The following is an 18,481-nucleotide window of genomic DNA, read 5'->3' on the forward strand; positions in this document are numbered from 1 at the left end:
TGCTGCAGTAAATGCCATAGATGAGAGGTTACCAAAGTCACAAATGCATTTAAAAAGGGCATCTGTCAGCAGATTTGTACCCATGACACTGGCTGACCTGTTACACGAGTCAGGGGTATGAAAAATCCTGGGAAATATCTCCAAAGGGGTCCGGGAATAACTGCAGGGCACCAAAGGACGGACGAATATGGATGCGAGCGTAAAGGTGGTTGTATATGTAGGGTGTGCCACTACATGGGCAATTGTAATGTGACGAACAAAAGAATGGAAAATAACCCCAATATTGGCACCAATCCCATGATGAATACTACAATAAAGAATGATAAAATGCATAATAACTTTTTCACACCCACCTAAAAATCCATATATACACCTTAGTTAAAATAGTGTAGTAGACTATAGGCATAAAATCATAGTAAAAGGAAAAAAAAAAAAAAAATGGTGCGACCAAAGACTCGCTTCACCAGGGAGGTGTTTTGTGGGATAAAGCTCAAGACACTCACAAAACTAACCTGCCTCGCCTGGATCGCTCGTAGAATCTTCGGCAGAACGGCACTCGCTTTGTGACTGCTCCTGATAAAGGGGGATTAATGTAACCCCGAAACGCGTTGAGCCATACCTGTGCTACTATTAAAGGAATTTACAAGTAGTCCCCACTGTGGAGTGCCATTCTTCCTAAGATTCTACGAGCGATCCAGGCGAGAGGTTAGTTTTGTAGGCGTCTTGAGCTTTATCCCACAAAACACCTCCCTGGTGAAGAGAGTCTTTGGTTACGATTTTTTTTTCCCTTTTACTATGATTTTATGCCTATAGTCTATGACACCATTTTAACTATGGCATCTATGGATATTTAGGTGGGTGTGAAAAAAAAGTTAATTTATTATGCATTTTATCATTCTCCGTTTATTGTAGTATTCACAGCAATAATCATAGGATTGGCGCCAATATTGGGGTTATTTTCCATTCTTTTGTTAGTCACATTACAATGACCTGTTACATGTGCTCTTGGCAGCTGAAAGCATCTGTGTTGGTCCCATGTGCATATGTGTCTGCATGGCTGAGAAAAATTATGTTTTAATACATGCAAATGAGCCTCTAGGAGCAATGGGGGCGTTACCTTTACACTTAGAGGCTTAGCTCTCTGCACTTTGACAGGACCAGGAGTGACTATGTTTACACTGCCTGGTCCTATCAAAGTGCAGAGGGTGTGGCAGTTGCAGAGAGCAGAGCCTCTAGGTGTAATGGTAACGCCCCCGTTGCTCCTAGAGGCTCATTTGCATATAGCAAAACAATTATTCTCAGCAATTAGGGCACATATGAACATGGGACAAACAGACGCCTTCAGCTGCCAAGTGCACATGTAACAGGTCAGCTGGTGTCCTCAGTACAAATCTGCTGACAGATGGACTTTAACACATATGGATTTGCAGCAGATGCCTCATGTTGTGCCCAATAACCTCTGAATGTATCGTTATAGGGCTCGGATTTCCACTTTGCTCATACAGAGCTCCAAATCTCCTGCATGGATCTGCATGTAAAATATAACACTGCTGCACACAACGCCCACTAGAGGGAGCTCACTGCATCTATTATGAAGCTCAGTGGATTTATGCAGTAAGCTCCCCCTAGTGGTGGCTGCAGGAAGCAAGAATTTTACCATGTACCTCCCTCAATATGCCAGAGATTTGAGGATGGGGGGGAAGGGGGGGGGGGGGAGCATTACATCCACGTTGATGCGTCATGACGTTAGGCTAGTTGCTCCTCCATTTTATTTTGGTTTAAACTGAAGGGCGGCAACTTACTAGTGCAGAACCTAGAAGAGACACCATCAAGCCTTCTGGAGAATTTGCCTGCAATGATGATTGAAGGCATTTCAATCCTTTCGGTTTCCTGTGTCTGGAGATGGCAGGAATCAGTCTTTCCACATGAAACACTAATGTGCAAAAAAAAACAAAAAAAAACAAAAAACGCACGGTTACAGAATTCCTTAAGCGAGAGCTGCCGGCTGCCATTCCGCTCCTGAAGACCTCTCCAATACCTCAGCAAGTCTCAAGGACGTTTGCAACCAAGACCGGGTGTCAGTCTTGGGGAAAAAAATAAAAAATACGGAATGTGGAATTCACAAACGCGGCGTTAACGTAAACATAAGTTATCGGACGCGCCTTACTGTGTCACAGCAGCAGGCGGCTGCAGAAGGTGCACACGTCATTGTCCTGTCAGTAGGGTCACGCCAGCGTATTCGCTCCACATGTGAACAGGATAGGAGTCCCTGACGCCGGCTCGCTCAGTAGAGGTGGGGCCAGTGCACAGCTGCTGGTCGGACATATTGCTCCATACCATCCGGAGGATTTCGGGGTGGATGACAGACTGAAAAAAAAAAATATATATATAAATCATAAATCAAGCCAAAATACAGTGTGTCATTCCAGAAAATTCATCAAGGGGTCCTCTAAAGGGTAATGCTTAGATTTAAAAGTCTGGGTCAATGAGGCTTGTAGGGTCTCATCCACTTTGCTGTGGATATCCTGGCCACGATTTTGCAGAGTCTGTCGTGTGCTGCGGGAAAAGTTGTAGTTGCTAATGGCGCCATTTTGGGGTACACAGTTCTGCCACTGCATTTTTACGTTATAATATTTTTTTTTGCAATAAAACCCCTTTTTAAAAACATATTTTTTTTGCATTGCTGCTTCCCAAGACCCATAACTTTTATTTTTCTTTCTATAGAGGTGTGTGAGGGCTTGATTTTTGCGGAACGACTTGTATTTTTCATTGGTATCATTTTAAAGTAAATAAAGCTTTTTCTACGGCATTCACCGTAGGGTATAGTTTACGTAATATTTATGTAGTTTGGGTCGTTAGACGCGACAATACCAAACATATGGGGAAGATTTTTTTTGTTGAAAAGCGTATTTTCAATGGAGAAAAAAAAAATTTAAATAAAGCGTTTATGGATTTTTTTTTATTTAAAAAAAGTAGGTTTTTTTTACCACATAAGGGGTTGTCCGAGTTTTTTTTATTGATTACATATCCTCAGGATAGGTCTTCAATATCAGATCGGCTGGGGTCCGACACCCGGCGCCTGCCGATCAGCAGTTTGAAGAGGCGCGCGCCGTGGCAGCGCTGCCTCCTCTTCACTGTTTACCTTCTCGCCGTCGCCTCTGCAGCGGTGAGCAGGTGTAATTACCTGCCAACTGTCCCATTCATTTCAATGGGACGGATCGCTCCTATACAAGTGTATGGGAACGATCCGTCCCATAGAAATGAATGGGATGTTTAGGTGTAATTACACCTGCTCACCGCTGCAGAGGCGACGGCAGTGCTGGCACGGCGCGCGCCTCCTCTTCAAACAGCTGATCGGCAGGGGTGCCGGGTTTCGGACCCCAGCCGATCTGATATTGATGATCTATTCTGAGGATAGGATCATCAATAAATAAAACTCGGACAACCCCTTTAATAGAATAACAGACAGTATTTTGATTGCAATGCATTTTGATGGCAATGCTATTCTGACATTGACCAGCAGGATGCGCCACAGAGGCGCAGCCTGCTGGAAATTACTCAAGGCTGGTCTGGGGCCTACACGAGACCACAGCCAGCCTTCACACATATTGGAACTCCACGATCACATTTGCACCATTGCCCGCAGCATGTAAAGTGTTAAACAGCCCGGATCGCCACTCCTGCTGGTCCGGGCTATTATAGCAGGGCTACGGCTCTCATGTGAGAGGGACCCGTGCAGCGTTTAGACTGGGCCGCCGTAAAAAAGCGGCAGCCCAGCCTAAGGCCCCTTAGTGACCGCTGTAAAAAGGCGTATGGGTGGTCACTAAGGGTTTAAAGGGGATTTCTGGGACTCAGGTCATTAATATCAAACTGGTGGGGCTCAGACTCCCCGCACACCCTCCAATAAAGGCGTTTTAGGCAGCCGCCAGCACAAAAACTATACAACAGAAGTCTACATCCACTGTAGTTTCCGAAGCAGGCATTACTACAGCTCAGCTCCAATTTGCTTGAATGGCAGCTGAGCTACTGTACCCCAGTATGGCCATCCTTCAACCACCAGTGGGGGTGCCAGGAGTCGTTCCCCCCCCTTATCACCACTGATCTCATACTGATTACCTATCCTGAGGATAAGCCATCAATATCCAAGTTCCAAGTCCCAGCAAACCCCTTTAACTGCAGTAGTCCCCCGTGAAGTTCTTGTTTTGAGCACAAAGTTCTACACAAATTTCCAGTCCGAATGGTACTTTGGGTCTTACCTTCCCCTCTCCGTCCTGGCACCCGCCAGTCTGGGCAAATCGTCATCGCTGTCGTATCTTCTAGGATTGTCAAAAAAGTACGCTCTTGACCCGAAGCTGTGACTATTTACCATACCAGCTGGTTCCTATAAAAACAGAAAAATCTGGATTAGTGGGGTACATAGACGAGCGGGGCCCACAGAAATTGGGATTCTATTCCATTGAAAAAAAAAAAGTCTTAAAGGCTACGGACACCTTTGACATGGAAAAGGTTGCCCTAGGTTTCAGGTTGTAATCTTCACTCCCCATACCCAAATATTCAGTTTTAGACTGTTCTCGTGTGGATATGTCCCTCCAGTAATGTTGGATCTGTGACTCCAGAATGCTGCTGTCTTCACCAGCTCTCATTTATCGGCAGAGTTTAATTTCTGAGCTAATTTATCTTTATACAACTCCTTGTTTCAGACTGTTCTTGTGTAGACATGTCCACCACTAATGTTGGATCTGTGACTCCAGGATGCTGCAGTCTTCACCAGCTCTCATTTATTAGCATAGCTTCATTTCTGAACTGTTATCTTTTTACAGCACATAATCACCTCTCACTTGTACCGAGACACCGATACCCAGAAATGCGATCCTCCCTCACCCCGCATAGTCTGCCATTGTTCCCTGCGTTCTCTACAGGATATGATTATTCCACTAAAAAAAAGCCTTGTGCGCTTTCCTCCCCATCTACAAGCTGTGTGAGCTGCCCTCCTTGGATGAATTCACCCCTCCCCACACACTGATCTGCTGTGTACAACCTCCTCCCCCTCCCTGCTGCTTTCTCTAAGACACAGAAGGGACGGGGACAACAGAGAAAGCTGTCAAATACCGAAGCAGTGAGGTGACAGATTTATGTCAGAGTCAACAAACTCAGCGGCTAAGTGAAGGATTTACACTCCGCAAAGCAAAACGGTAGGAAGTTTTTAAAATTTAAACCATTAGAAAAAAAGTTGATAAATAAAATATCCATCCATAGCCTTTAAAGGAAAAGACTGACTGGCCACGGAAAATGAACTCACCAAGTTTTGGCTCAGCTTCTTGGCCTGGAAGAAGTATGCCATCAGGCTCATTGGCAGGAACTCGCAGACCAGGAGAACAATCTCAAAAATCAGATATTCCAGACTATTAGTCTCTTCTGTAACAGCCTGGAGGAGACATTAGGGGGGAGTCTTCATATTAACCCTTTCTACCCCTACATGCAGAACCCCCTCCCAACAGATGTAACAAATGCAAACATTAGCTATACAGGATCACAGCATTAAATAATAAAATTCTGGCAGCCTAATGCCATCACTAGGGGGCGCTCATTGTATACAGATTGTTTATAGAGCAGATCCTTCAGGCTGAAGGCATCTTGCTGGGGGGACCCTCACTCAAATCAACCACTATCTCCAAAGAGCAATGCTGGGAGGTGGCCGCTCTATAGTCTGGCTAATAGGGTGGCCACAACCGTTACCGCCACGCACCCCAAAATAAGCTTATCCATTACACAAATCCCATGTGATATACTCCAGAGGGCCCTCGGGGTATCATAATCCAACATTGGCGATTACTCACATGATCAGCGAAGATCCCGCTCCAGCCATAACTGAAGGGGCTTGGCTCGTCTTCTGGCTGGATGGAGACCACGACCAAGTTGTACAAAGCTCTCAGAATATACAGTACGCTGATTATGGAGCCGGTTATAACGGCTTGGCTTCCAGAGGTGCCCTAGACAAAAAACAGATTAGGCCTAAAAACACAAAACAAAAACGCTCCCCTTCATTGTTTACCAAGCACAGCGCCACACACCTGTAGTGGCTGTACCCGGTACTGCATTTCTATACCTTGGATAGGGCCGAGCTGCACAGGCATTACTAGAGTCGGACCCCCACCCATCTGATATTGAAGAAGACCTACCCTAAGGAAGGGCTATGAATATTGAGTTCCTGGTAAACCCCCATTTATAGGCACAGTATTGGGTATTGTGTGATGCCTTTCGAGTCTGCAAAAGATAGGACATGTCCCATCTTTGGCCACATCTTGCGTATCCATTGAAATCAATGGGTCTGCACCACAGTGCCGGGTACACACAGCCGGCGTCTGCTGTCCACAAAACAGACATGGCCGTCAGTCGTGTGAATGCGCTCTTAGGCAAAAAAAAACTTCTCCGCTACATGAGGACATGGCTATAAATTGTGCACTTTCCTATTAGAAGCATAGGCTTTTGCTCTGTACATCCCTCATGCTTTACACTGCAGCTGTTCTCATTGCATACAGGCTGCTGTGTACATGCAAACGCTCAGCAGTAAGGCAGCATGCAAGAGAGAACCCCCCCCCCCCCCCCCCCCCGTGGCCTCAATAAAGGAGAGGGGCCTAGATATGGTTTTAGGGTCATCTGCTAGGACTTTGCCATCAGTAAAGCTATAAAACGCACAGAAGTCACTAATAAGCCGATACTGGAAATTTTTTTCAGTTTCACACACTATTTTCAGCTGCCGTGGACTCTACGCGCCACAGTCTGACCGATTCTGAGAAATCCTGAAGTTTTAATTTCCATGTCTACCAATGCATTAGCCACAGTGATTTATATAGGACTTCTCCTTTTAAATATAAGCCCTTTAAATTGGGGGGGCAGCCTTTATATACATCTAACTAATTTTAGATCACTTTCCTAGTACACCTTTTGCAATATTGGTGATCTGTAGTATATGTACTTCAGTATCTCTCATCCTCATTTTGTATTGGATAACTCCTGGCATGGCAGGTTTCCTGGCTGGTGGCCTTAATACGGATTCATGGCTTAATGAAGCCAAGGAAGTGTTCTCTGAAATCATTTATGTCCAAAAGAAGTTCACTTCACCTTTCAAAACCGCATTCAAAGAATTGAACAAACTATACAAGGAACATTCGTAATTGTCACCCTATAAGACGCACCTAGGTAATTTCCATTACACCTCAGGTCAGACCTCAGCTTACAGCCCCATTTAAGCCGAGCCGATGACCAGGAAGCAGTGAGTACAGAGCCTTCACCGCTTCCAGGTCCTCTGGTACTAATGAAGCGCTTCATTAGTATTTGCCCATAAGACGCAGGGGCGGGAGTGCGTCTTATGGGGCGAAAAATACAGCATCTCGTTGGTGGGAAACCCAGAGTCTCAACAACTACATTAAACACAGGATGGTCCCTAGAGGCCTAAGAATCTTACTAATCGCTGTGAATAAAAACACAGAAGTCCCGGGTTTAATAGTCGCTGGGAACAATTAGCTACCACTAGTTCCCTGCATTTCATGACATTGTTACTAGAAGGGGAGAAAATTACTTTGGAAAAACTCAGTGGCAAATTAAAAGCCCAAATTGAGGTCCCAAAATCATTCTCTCAGGACCCAGATTTCACCAGTAAAAGAAAAGCAATTGCAGACCGACCGCTGTTGAAAACGTCAATACTATTTAAGAGAACGCAAGCACAGACCGTACAGAGATCTTGCCGAGTTTAGAGAATAAGGGGCTGGAGGCCGGCAACACTGTACTCTTACACCAGGCCCCGCCACACACACCGCAGTATCCATATGTAAACTGTAATCATTAACCTCTTAAACTTTAAAGTAGCGCTATCCAGTGTACTACCACTTACTATCAAGCTCCCGTAGCAGGCAGAGCGGCCGGCAGCTGTAACGTCACTCACATCCCGTGCATGCTCCTCCCACTATGAATAAAGCAGGCACGTGACGTTACGCTGCCGGCCGCTCTGCCTGCTACGGGAGCTTGATAGTAGTAGTACACAGGATAGCGCTACTTTAAAGTTAAGGATTACAGTTTACATATGAATACTGCTGTGAGGAGGGGCAGGGATCTGTGGATAGCACAGATGCCCCCCCATAACAGCGCGTCATCCACAGATGCCCCCCCATAACAGCGCGTCATCCACAGATGCCCCCCCATAACAGCGCGTCATCCACAGATGCCCCCCCATAACAGCGCGTCATCCACAGATGCCCCCCCATAACAGCGCGTCATCCACAGATGCCCCCCCATAACAGCGCGTCATCCACAGATGCCCCCCCCATAACAGCGCATCATCCACAGATGCCCCCCCATAACAGCGCGTCATCCACAGATGCCCCCCCATAACAGCGCGTCATCCACAGATGCCCCCCATAACAGCGCGTCATCCACAGATGCCCCCCCATAAGTTCAAAACCCACCAAAAGCAAACCTTTTGGTTCAAAATATTTTTTTTTCTTATTCTCCTCCTCAAAAACCTAGTGCGTCTTATGGGGTGCGTCTTACGGGCGAAAAATACGGTAACTTATAAAAGACTGTTACATCCTGTTAAAACGTTTTAAGTAAAGGTCTCGCCTTCATCCCGACACGTCGCTTTGATGTCTTTACTTGGATTAAGGACTTACAACTTTTTGCCCATAAGTTAAGATTGCACAAATTCTTTAAGAATAAGGATAATCGGCAGAGTCAGGACCTGGGGATCCCTTTGGATTTACTCTGATAATTTAATACAGTTTGGCGGAAGGAAGTCGCCATCCTGAGGGAGAGGGTCCATTTACCTCACTAAAAATAAATAAAAGTAAGATATATATGTCACTGGAGAGGGGTATCATGTCTTGATGTTTTCTATCAAGTTGTATCGGCAGATTTATCTAAACTACCTTCACTACCCCACCACGAAATTGCTTCCCATTCCTCCCGTGTACAATCAACTCCTTGAGAAATGACCCCTTAATTGCTATTAAACCCTCTGATGAGGCTCCAGATTCACACGTCCGCAATTCTGTTCCGCATTTTGCAGACTGGAATTGCGGACCCATTCATTTCTATGGGGCCGCACATTGTGCGGCCTGGATCTGGAAATGCAGACCCGCACTTCCGGGGCCGCATTTTCGTTCCCGAAAAAAACTGAACATGTCCTAATTGGACAAGATTAGGCATATTCTATTATAGTGCAGACGACGTGCGGGCCGCAAAATGTAGTAGTCATCCTACACCTCAAGAGAGGCCTTCCATGTGGACAATATCTGCGCCTCCGCCGAAACTGCTCTGAAAAGACAGAATTTGTTCAGCAAGCAGATGATCTGAGGGCCAGATTTTTATCTAGGGTACCCCGACAATGTACTTAGAACGGCATACCAGGCGGCCATCTCCACAGACCATGCTGAATTGCTGGCACCCAAAAGAAAAACTGAGGGTGACCAAAATATTCGTCTTCTCGCCACATTTGATGGGGCTGCAGACCAAGCCAGAGGGGGGGGGGGGGCCTTAAATACTGGCCCATTCTTCTTATGGATCCCGATATTAGGGACATAATTCATGAACATCCACGGATTACATTCAGAAAGGGCAGTAGTCTAAAGGACCTCCTTGTTCAGTCACTACAGCCCATAGTGGGACTTGGTTGAACCGCAAACCCGAAGGCCGCTCAGATGCAGTGGCTGCGTGGCCTGCAGCACAATACAAACTGGCAAGTCGTTTTACAGAACCAATTTACAACGTGCATGTCCCATCAGGGACTTCATCACTTGTCGCACCCGGGGAGTAATTTATAAAGTTACCTGTGATTACCAAAAGAATACATAGGCAAGACCAGACGTGAATTACGCAGACAACACCGTGGGGATATTAAAAATATGAGGGACTCGGCTGTGTACAGACATATCCATGGATGCCATCATGGTAGCCCCAGGTGCATTAAAGTCACGGACATAGAAGCAGTCCGACCCCCAATTCGTGGAGGCGATTGGGACCGCATTCTTTTACAACATTAAGCCCGTTGGACTTCCACTCTGCGTACAGTCTCTCCCCTCGGTTTGAACGAACAGCTCAACTTAAGGCTACTTTCACACTAGCGTTGTTTAAATCAGTCGTTCAATTCCGACACCGGAACTGCCCGCTGGATCCGGAAAAACATGTGAAAACGGATCACATTTGAATCCTGATCAGGATTTTTACCACAATGAAAAAATGCATTGGAAAACGGATCCGCCATTTATGGACTTTAACTTTTTTTTTTTTCAAATTTTTTCGGGTTTAACATGCAAAAGCCGGATCCGGTTTGACTGAACACACGGTGCCGGATCCGGCGTTAATGCAAGTCAATGGGAAAAAGGCCTGATCCGGCGTTCAGTCAAAGTTTTCAGGATTTTTGGCCGGAGGTAAAAATATAACATGCTACGGTTTTCTGAAAAGCCTGATCAGTCAAAAAGACTGAACTGAAGACATCCTGAACGGATTAGGCTACTTTCACACTAGCGGCAGGACGGATCCGACAGGCTGTTCACCATGTCGTATCCGTCCTGCGGCTATTTTGCCGTGCCGCCGCTCCGTCCCCATTGACTATAATGGGGACGGGGGGCGGAGCTCCGGCGCAGCACGGCGGTGCACGGAGAAAGGGCGCCGGACTAAAAGTACTGCAGGCTTTTTAGTCCGGCGGCTTTCTCTGTGCACCGCCGTGCTGCGCCGGAGCTCCGCCCCGCCCCCATTATAGTCAATGGGGACGGAGCGGCGGTCCGGCGAAATAGCCGCAGGCCGGATCCGACATGGTGAACAGCCTGTCGGATCCGTCCTGCTGCAAGTGTGAAAGTAGCCTTACTCTCCATTCAGAATGCATTAGGATAAAACTGATCAGTTTTTTCGGATTTGAGCCCCTAGGACAGAACCCAGCGCCGGAAAAGAAAAACGCTAGTGTGAAAGTACCCTAGCCGCTTCATTTAAATCTATACACAATGTTTATTTTGTAAACAGCCTCTTTATATTTAGGGCCTTTAATGTCCCTCAAAATACCCCTCTTCCTTCTCTTTATATTCCCCCCGTCTTTTTATTTTTACTTCCATGGCTTTATCTCCTCAATATTCCATGTCCAGTATGTTTGTGCCATGATGTCTAGGTCACCTTATGAATAGTTACGCGTGTCAAATGCCAAAATTCCCTACACGGCCCTATATCTAGGGCCGCATCACTGACAGGACCCCGGGAACGCGTCCCAGTTGCCCGGCAACCCTATCGGAAAGGACCGCGCATGTCCCAGCGTGATCCGAAACAGTGACGTCATCATACGTCACCCCGCCGGAAGAGACGTTGCTACCCGGCAACTTGCGATCCTAAGACCGCGCATGCACCAGTGCGGCTCCACTCAGGGAGCCAGGCCTCATGTTCAAATACCGGCGGGCTGGGCGCTTTATTTAGGAAATACCTAGCCTGGGGGTAGCATCGGGCCCCAGTTTCTGGAGGAGTGGGGCGTTCATCTCCCACCCCCTGTATTTTCTCTGAACTTGAGCCATACTATGGGTTTAGTTCTTGGATCCTTTGAGCATTAAGGTGCTTTGACAGAAACCCATTGCTTGCACTATTACTCATTAGTATTTATTTTTGTATTTGCTCAACATATGCCTAGCAAATCCGTGTTTCCCCTGATGAGCTTTTCACCTCATCTGAAAGAGAAACATGCATGTAGGGATTAACTAGGATAGGGCGAATCAGGGCCAGTCTATTTAGGGAAAGGTTCCAGACAGTGTCGCGGGTGCCCTGTGGTTAGGCTATCAGGGCCAGTTTAGCACCCACACCTGTGGGCAATACCAGGGATAGGCAGTCCCAACTCCCAATTTATTTGCAGCAACTCTACTCCTCCATGGGATATCCTCATCCTGGAACCCACCGGTAGGACAAACGGTTTCCATTTGAAACGTGCCGCCGTGCACTACCTCTCCTACTACACAAAAGGCTTTTTTGTACTATTATGAGCTATCTTGAGGGCCATTTTAAAAGATGATATAATTAAAAGTTTTATATACATCTAACTAACTTTGGATTTTCCTAGTATTGCCATAAAGGTGCAGTGGGACGGCCAGCGTGGATATTGCCGACACGTGGACAATGGGCTCCTTGTATCAGATCTGGGGACGAAGGATTCTGCCATCAGACTGCAGCGGTTTTCTAGTACAGGCAGAACCAAATTGATCGGTTCAGCTGCAATGAGAGGCCCGGCCTCCCCACGACAACACTGACGGTCTATAGACGTACCTTAGATTCTAGGTAAACGTAGGCCGGAGACATGTTGGCGATCCTATAGGTGTTATTGGCCAGGGAGATGGAGCAGGCAGCAAAGAGACAGTCGCTGAAGATCATCCTGACCATGGTGATCCATCCGTGCTGGTCGTCCTCCCCGTTACCAATCAATATGCAAGATACGTTCACTACCAGGAAGGCGAGACTAGTGATAAGAAACCCGAAGTGTAGCGGGATCCTGTAAAAGAGGCAGGGGGGCATTATTATATCCATACAGTAGCCTCTCCCTAAGGAGGAGGAGAAAATAAAAATAAAAAAAATAATTAATGGTATGGCCCAGTTTAGTCCTGTAAAATGCATCTATAGGAGAGCTGGAAGCAGATCTATTTTTCCTTACACTAAACTAGTAAAATTACATCACCAAGAGACAGGTGGACATTTTCCAAATCACCTAGAGACAAGTGGCCATGTAAATACACAGGAATGTAGTTACTGTAATAATCACAAAAGTTATGATTCCACGACTAGTCCCATTTACTTATCACATGGATGTGTCCCGTGTGCTGACCCAGCCCATGTAACACTACTGCTTACTGGAGGTCAGGGATTATAGGATGGGAAGAGTCACATGACCGATGCCATGTTTCAGTTAAGCCATGGATACATTACACAGGACTCCTACATGGGCTATACAATTCTACTGCATATAGCGGTCAACCACCTGACATAAGACAGGTATGCATGTAGAACTTTAAAAATGTAGATAAGAAAATTGTAAGATTACTATTCTATAAACAAATAAATAAACTGGAATATCCCTTTAAGGGAAAATTTTAAAGATTCTATTCATTCAGATTCCCCTTTAGCCACAGATATTCCCTCAGCTTTAAGGGGATTGGTAAAAGTTATCCCTTATCCTCAGAATAGGGGGTATCCAATCAACCACTCTGGGTCGCACTGCTGGGGCCCCCACCAATCACAAGAACGGGTGCACCATACTTCTCGGAGCAGCGGGTTGAGCACACGCACTGCCGCTCCACTCTCCAGGAAGTCTGGGGATTGCAGAGCACAGCGCTCCTCCATAGAGTGCATGCTCGACCTCCTGTGCCGTTCACTTCGGGGCGCTCTGAGGGGCCCCTGTTCTTGTGATTGATGAAGGTTCCAGTGGTAGGACCCCCACTGATATAATAGTCACACCCCATCCTGTGGCTAAGGGGATAATCTACAACAACAAGAATGCTCCTTTAAAGGGGTTGTCTCATGACAGACAATAGGGGCATATTGCTAGGATATGCCCCCATTGACTTATAGGTGCGGGTTCTCCAGCATCAGAAAAACATGGCCGCTTTATTGCCAAAACAGCACCATGGGTTGTGTCTAGTATTACAGCTCCATTCTATCGGGGCTGATCTGTAATACCCCACACCACCTGTGGCTCTGTTTTTCTGGATGAAAGCAGCCTTGTTTTTCTAATTCTAGGACAATCCCTTTAAGACAGACATCAAGCGGCCAATGATCGGGAACTAACGGTTCGATCCTAGTCCATTGCTCTACACATGTAGAAGGGCCCCAAGAGTCAGACCTTCATACTTACTTGTATCTATTGAACTCTGGGGAGCAGCGGGCTTTGAAAATGACCTGGAAAACAAAAGACAGACAACAAGGTTAATAGACGACCTCGTCTCCGGAGCTCACGGCCACAGATGAGAAAAGTCAGAGAGCCTTTACAGACTGTAGGTACGTGGATTACATGCACCCACTAGTTGCACAGCAGAGGACCACGGCTTCGGGACCGACCAGATGACCCTGATGCAGCCAACTGAAGAAGCCCCATTAATGGTGACCACTGGTTTTAAACAGTCATATTATCTGGTCCTCGGTGGAGGATATGGGTAAAAAAAAAAAAAAAAAAAAAAAAGGAAGAAGTCCCATAAACATTTATCACCTGTCCACCATAGTCAGTCCCACAGATAGTAAATGGGGCAGTGGTCCCACAAGCACGCTACCCCTACACTTACACAGGGGACCCCCTTTAGGATGATTGTGGGGGGGGGGGGTCTCTGATAACAGAATGACAACTCGTCCTATGGATCATGAAATGTCAATTATGGTGGCCGATCCCTGACGTTACTGCCCCCCTACCGACAGCGGAAAGAGCCCCCAGGAGGTAAGCCAGCGCCAACTTTTCCCCTTAACCCCAAAGTCATACTTGGCCAGTGCAGATTTATGGGGGGGGGGGGGGGTTGAATGGGATATACAGTCTGCCAAATCCTACCATTCATCCCAGTGACGCCCCCTAAACACATGTCCTCCCAGCATTATATATATATTTCTCACCAAGCCATTACTGTACCATTAACGCTTACATCCAATGCAAGTTAACCATTTGATAGCCAGAAACGCATCAGCCTAGAGTAAGGCAGTGCACGGTGAGCAACATTAACGCCCCCCCAATGGTTCAGCGCGATAAAAGAGGAGGAAAGGAGATTACGCTGCAGCTGAAAGCAGAACCCAGGCGGATGGTGACGTAATGGCTGGCAGGGAGCCATCTGCAACCGCACGGGGGCGAGGAGCTATTGACAAAGATACACATGCACCCCCAGAAAAATAAAAAATAATTAATTCCAGCAAACTCCCCTCTCCCCCTTGTCCGCTTCTTTATAACACGGACAGTGTGTAATAATTTGGGGCGAGCCTTTGCGGGTGACTACAAGACATTGCTGGGGGCAGAGTACTAAAGACGGCTGCCCAATAATTGCATAGCTCCTCAAGTGTCCTTGTACTAACCCCTCAGTAATGCCCACAGTGACATCGCAGGCCGTGGAGAACGCACACAGCAGGATGGTCCCTAAAGTAAAACCCAGTGGGGCAGAATTCAATATCCCACCCTCTTCCATTGGCCATAGCTAACTGCACCTTATACCTGAATGGAGACGGGCCCCTTGAACGTCGGGCCCTATAGCCCGCTATCCTGGTAGTTCCACCCTTATTTTGTTCCTAAGAAGACAACCTCAAAAGTTTTGTTTTTTTTGGTTTTTTTTTTTAAACGAGTTTAGATATTGATGGCTTTTCCTCAGGATCACGAATGCCAGATTGGTGGTGGTGGGGTGACGGGTGACCTTGGACACCCCCCTGCCATCAGATGGGGGGGGCTCACGAGAGAGCAGCAGCCTCTCCGGTGTTTACTGGAGCAGTGTCTTCGTAGCAATGGTGCAGGGTCCCTCAGCCTAGTCCTGATGACCCCCCAAACAGCTGGTTGTCGGGTCCGGCTCTCGACACCCCGACTTCAATGGTCTATTCTCAGCCCACAAAACCCTTTAAAAATATTTGGATGCCCAATGTGTGCCAGCATTTTTCTGATATATAGAGAATGGAGGAGGCCTCAAGTCTCACTCCACCCCCCTCATTCGTAGCAGGTAGGTGGCCATACATGATGAGCTAGAGATAGAGACGACTCCGCACGTGCCCTGCCTTATTCTGCTATGATGGAGGTTCGCGGTGCACGGGAGGTCATCTGTCCACCATAACTGTTGTGGAGGAGACAAGTGTACAGTGTGGACCCGCCGATGGAGTCTGGGGCTGAGCCACCACTGCTATAGATGAAATACAGTAATTTACTGAACCTGGTGCCTACTGGGTGCCAAAAAGTAGGAGACTGAGCAGCAGAAGAGTTTGCTTCTATACTCTACAATGGTTAGGTAGGTGTCACGTCCATGTGATGCCAGGACCTAAGGTTTCCAGCAGAACATTGATGCCTCCGACTAGTCCTAACCCTGGTGCCATCTCTTCTCCAGGTAAGCGGCACACACGTACCTGGCCATCCACATGATTTAATCCGATTCCTCAGACCAGTCCTTACCCTGGTGCCATCTCTTCCCCAGGTAAGCGGCACACACATACCCGGCCATCCACATGATGTAACCCAATTCCTCAGACCAGTCCTTACCCTGGTGCCATCTCTTCCCCAGGTAAGCGGCACACACATACCCGGCCATCCACATGATGTAACCCGATTTCTCAGACCAGTCCTTCTAACCCTGGTGCCATCTCATCTCATGGTAAGCGGCACACACGTACCCGGCCATCCACATGATGCAACCCAATTCCTCAGACCAGTCCTTACCCTGGTGCCATCTCTTCTCCAGGTAAGTGCTGCATATTGACCTGCTTGTCCGCACAATATAATGCGATACCTCAGACCACAATCTTCTTCCATTGCTCCAATTCTGACACCCACATGTGCACTGCCGGCATTTTCACAAGTTGTCAGGCGTCAGCACGGGTGCCCCGATCAGTCTGGAGGTACAAAGCCAGCTGTGACGTCCTGACACCCCTCTATCATCCCTACCAGTAATGTTGTCAGCAATCTGTCTTGACCGTCCGTTACCCGGTCACCACGTCTGGTTGGTAGGTACAAGCCACTACATTTCGGGAACACCCCACAAGTCCGGCCATGCTGGAAGTGTTCTGACCCAGTTGTCTAGCCACAATTAGATCCTTACGCTTCCACATTTTCCTACCACCTACACATCAGCTTCAAGTGCGGACTGGTCACTTGTGGCCCAATCCACCCCCCACAGGCGCCATCGTCAGCAGATATTCAGGTCATTCCCTTCACCCGTCAGTGGCTGATCTCTGCGCACCACCAGTATCATGAGTAATGCCAAAACGACAAACTCAGCTCTGCTATACATTATCACAAAGAAATTACCCTGCAAGATTATAAACCCATTGGTCGATGAGGTTTCCTCCATCAACCGTAACTCAGCATCTCTGCAGGAAGCCCCCCCCCCCCCCCGACAAAGCATGAGTAAGCAGCTCCACGGTGAGGAGGGGGTTAACCAATGAGGTCACCCATTACTGCACATGTAACAGCTGATCCCTGACAAGCCACACGCACGCCTCCTGCAGAAGGAAGAGCAAACACCCTGCAAAGCACCAGGGTGCAAAGAGTTTAACAGTGATGTCACCGAAGGAAAAAGAACATATAATTATAATAATAAATTAGTACGACCCCCACAGGACAGATAGGGAATTGCATTAAAGCTTTGGAAGGCATGCAAGGAAGACAATGCATCCTGGAGGAGAGCAACGCGCCCCCCGGAGGCCACATGGGGAATAACCAGTGATGTCATCCTGAGCTGCACAGTACAGGAAACATTCAGCTTTACCTCATATACTATAGGGGAGCAGCACCCCCCCAACAGTCCAAAGGCCCCCCCAAAATAGACACCCACTTCTGCACCGATAGGCCTGTTAACACACAGGGTTAGCATGCACCCCAAAATAAGCAGAGACTCATTCCTGCACCTATTTACATGTTAGCACGCCCCCAACAGGCCACAGGGGGCACAAACAACCCCTCCTGCACAGATTTACCAGTTAGTAGCCCCCCCCCCCCCCCCCGCAGGCCACAGGGGGCACAAGCTTACACACAGCCCCAGAGAATAAAGAGTTAAAAAAAAAAAAAGCTGTGACGTCACCTTCTGCAAAACAAGAACTTATCTGAAGACTCGAATCACAGGACGGGGGAAGGCGACGACAGCGCGCCCCCTGCCGGCCACAGGCGGAACAGCACCCCCCCATGATAAAAGTCAGCAGAGACGCCCCCCCAGGACGACTCACCTGTGTGAAATAGAGGTTGAGGAGACACAGGGTGAAGAACTGCAGGCAGATGGGGGCGCAATAGAGCAGCCAGTGCGGGAAAGGCTGCAGAGCATTGGCCTGGGCACAGTTCGTAAGGTAGAAGGAGAAGAGGACGGTCCTGCAGCCGGCCCAGAGCAGGCACAGGAACAGGAGCAAGCTCTGGTAACTCAGCCGCTTCTGCTTGTAGCGGAGCAGCAGCCAGAGCTGCACGTAGACCGCCAGGAAGAGCAGGGAGCACAGCACCGTGCACAGCACCGTCAGCCCCAGCTCCACTGCCCAGGGGATGGCAGCGGTCATGGTGAGTCAGGCAGGACGGGGCATGTCACCGCTCTCCTCCGCAGTTCTCCCTCTCTTCAAAACAACTCCGCTGGAAGACATCAGCTGAGCCCGACCATTTGAGGTACTCTGCGGCCAGCCGATTGGCGACTCGTAGACACGCCCCCTAGCGTTTCTGCTCTCTTATAGGAAGCGATGTCTGTCAATCATCTTAGCGCGGACCGGCCTCCCCCGAGCGTGAACGGCTCTGGCGACGGATTGGACCGTGGTGTCCCCGCCCAAGAGAAGA

At 47.9% G+C, this 18,481-nt stretch overlaps 1 protein-coding gene across 2 annotated transcripts; it reads right to left on the reverse strand.

Annotated features, from left to right (window-relative positions):
• Window positions 1-1,309: 1,309 nt before the first annotated feature.
• LOC122937864 (integral membrane protein GPR137C-like) lies at window positions 1,310-18,302 on the reverse strand. 2 transcript variants are annotated; one of them, XR_006389936.1, is made up of 8 exons: window positions 17,896-18,302; window positions 13,865-13,908; window positions 12,286-12,508; window positions 5,838-5,990; window positions 5,300-5,425; window positions 4,257-4,381; window positions 2,168-2,367; window positions 1,310-1,933 (listed from the first exon to the last, which is right to left on the reverse strand). XR_006389936.1 is itself a non-coding variant. In XM_044293016.1 (7 exons), exons 1-7 carry the CDS (start codon window positions 18,211-18,213, stop codon window positions 2,226-2,228), a joined length of 1,131 nt encoding a protein of 376 aa, XP_044148951.1. In that variant the 5' UTR covers window positions 18,214-18,302; the 3' UTR covers window positions 1,310-2,225. The 2 variants fall into 2 exon arrangements, 1 of the variants encoding a protein (XP_044148951.1); XM_044293016.1 differs by having other exon boundaries at window positions 1,310-2,367.
• Window positions 18,303-18,481: the final 179 nt, after the last annotated feature.

Source organism: Bufo gargarizans, chromosome 1, assembly GCF_014858855.1.
Source record: "Bufo gargarizans isolate SCDJY-AF-19 chromosome 1, ASM1485885v1, whole genome shotgun sequence".
Lineage (NCBI taxonomy): Eukaryota > Metazoa > Chordata > Amphibia > Anura > Bufonidae > Bufo > Bufo gargarizans.

Bases quoted from the DNA above. Each gene is read 5' to 3' on its own strand.
- LOC122937864 (XM_044293016.1), bottom strand. From the start codon at position 18,213: ATGACCGCTGCCATCCCCTGGGCAGTGGAGCTGGGGCTGACGGTGCTG. The intron at 5,426-5,837 runs GTGAGTAATCGC...TGTCTCCTCCAG, and splicing joins GCGGGATCTTCGCTGATCAT to GCTGTTACAGAAGAGACTAA. The intron at 2,368-4,256 runs GTAAGACCCAAA...TTTTTTTTTCAG, and splicing joins GCCAGGACGGAGAGGGGAAG to TCTGTCATCCACCCCGAAAT.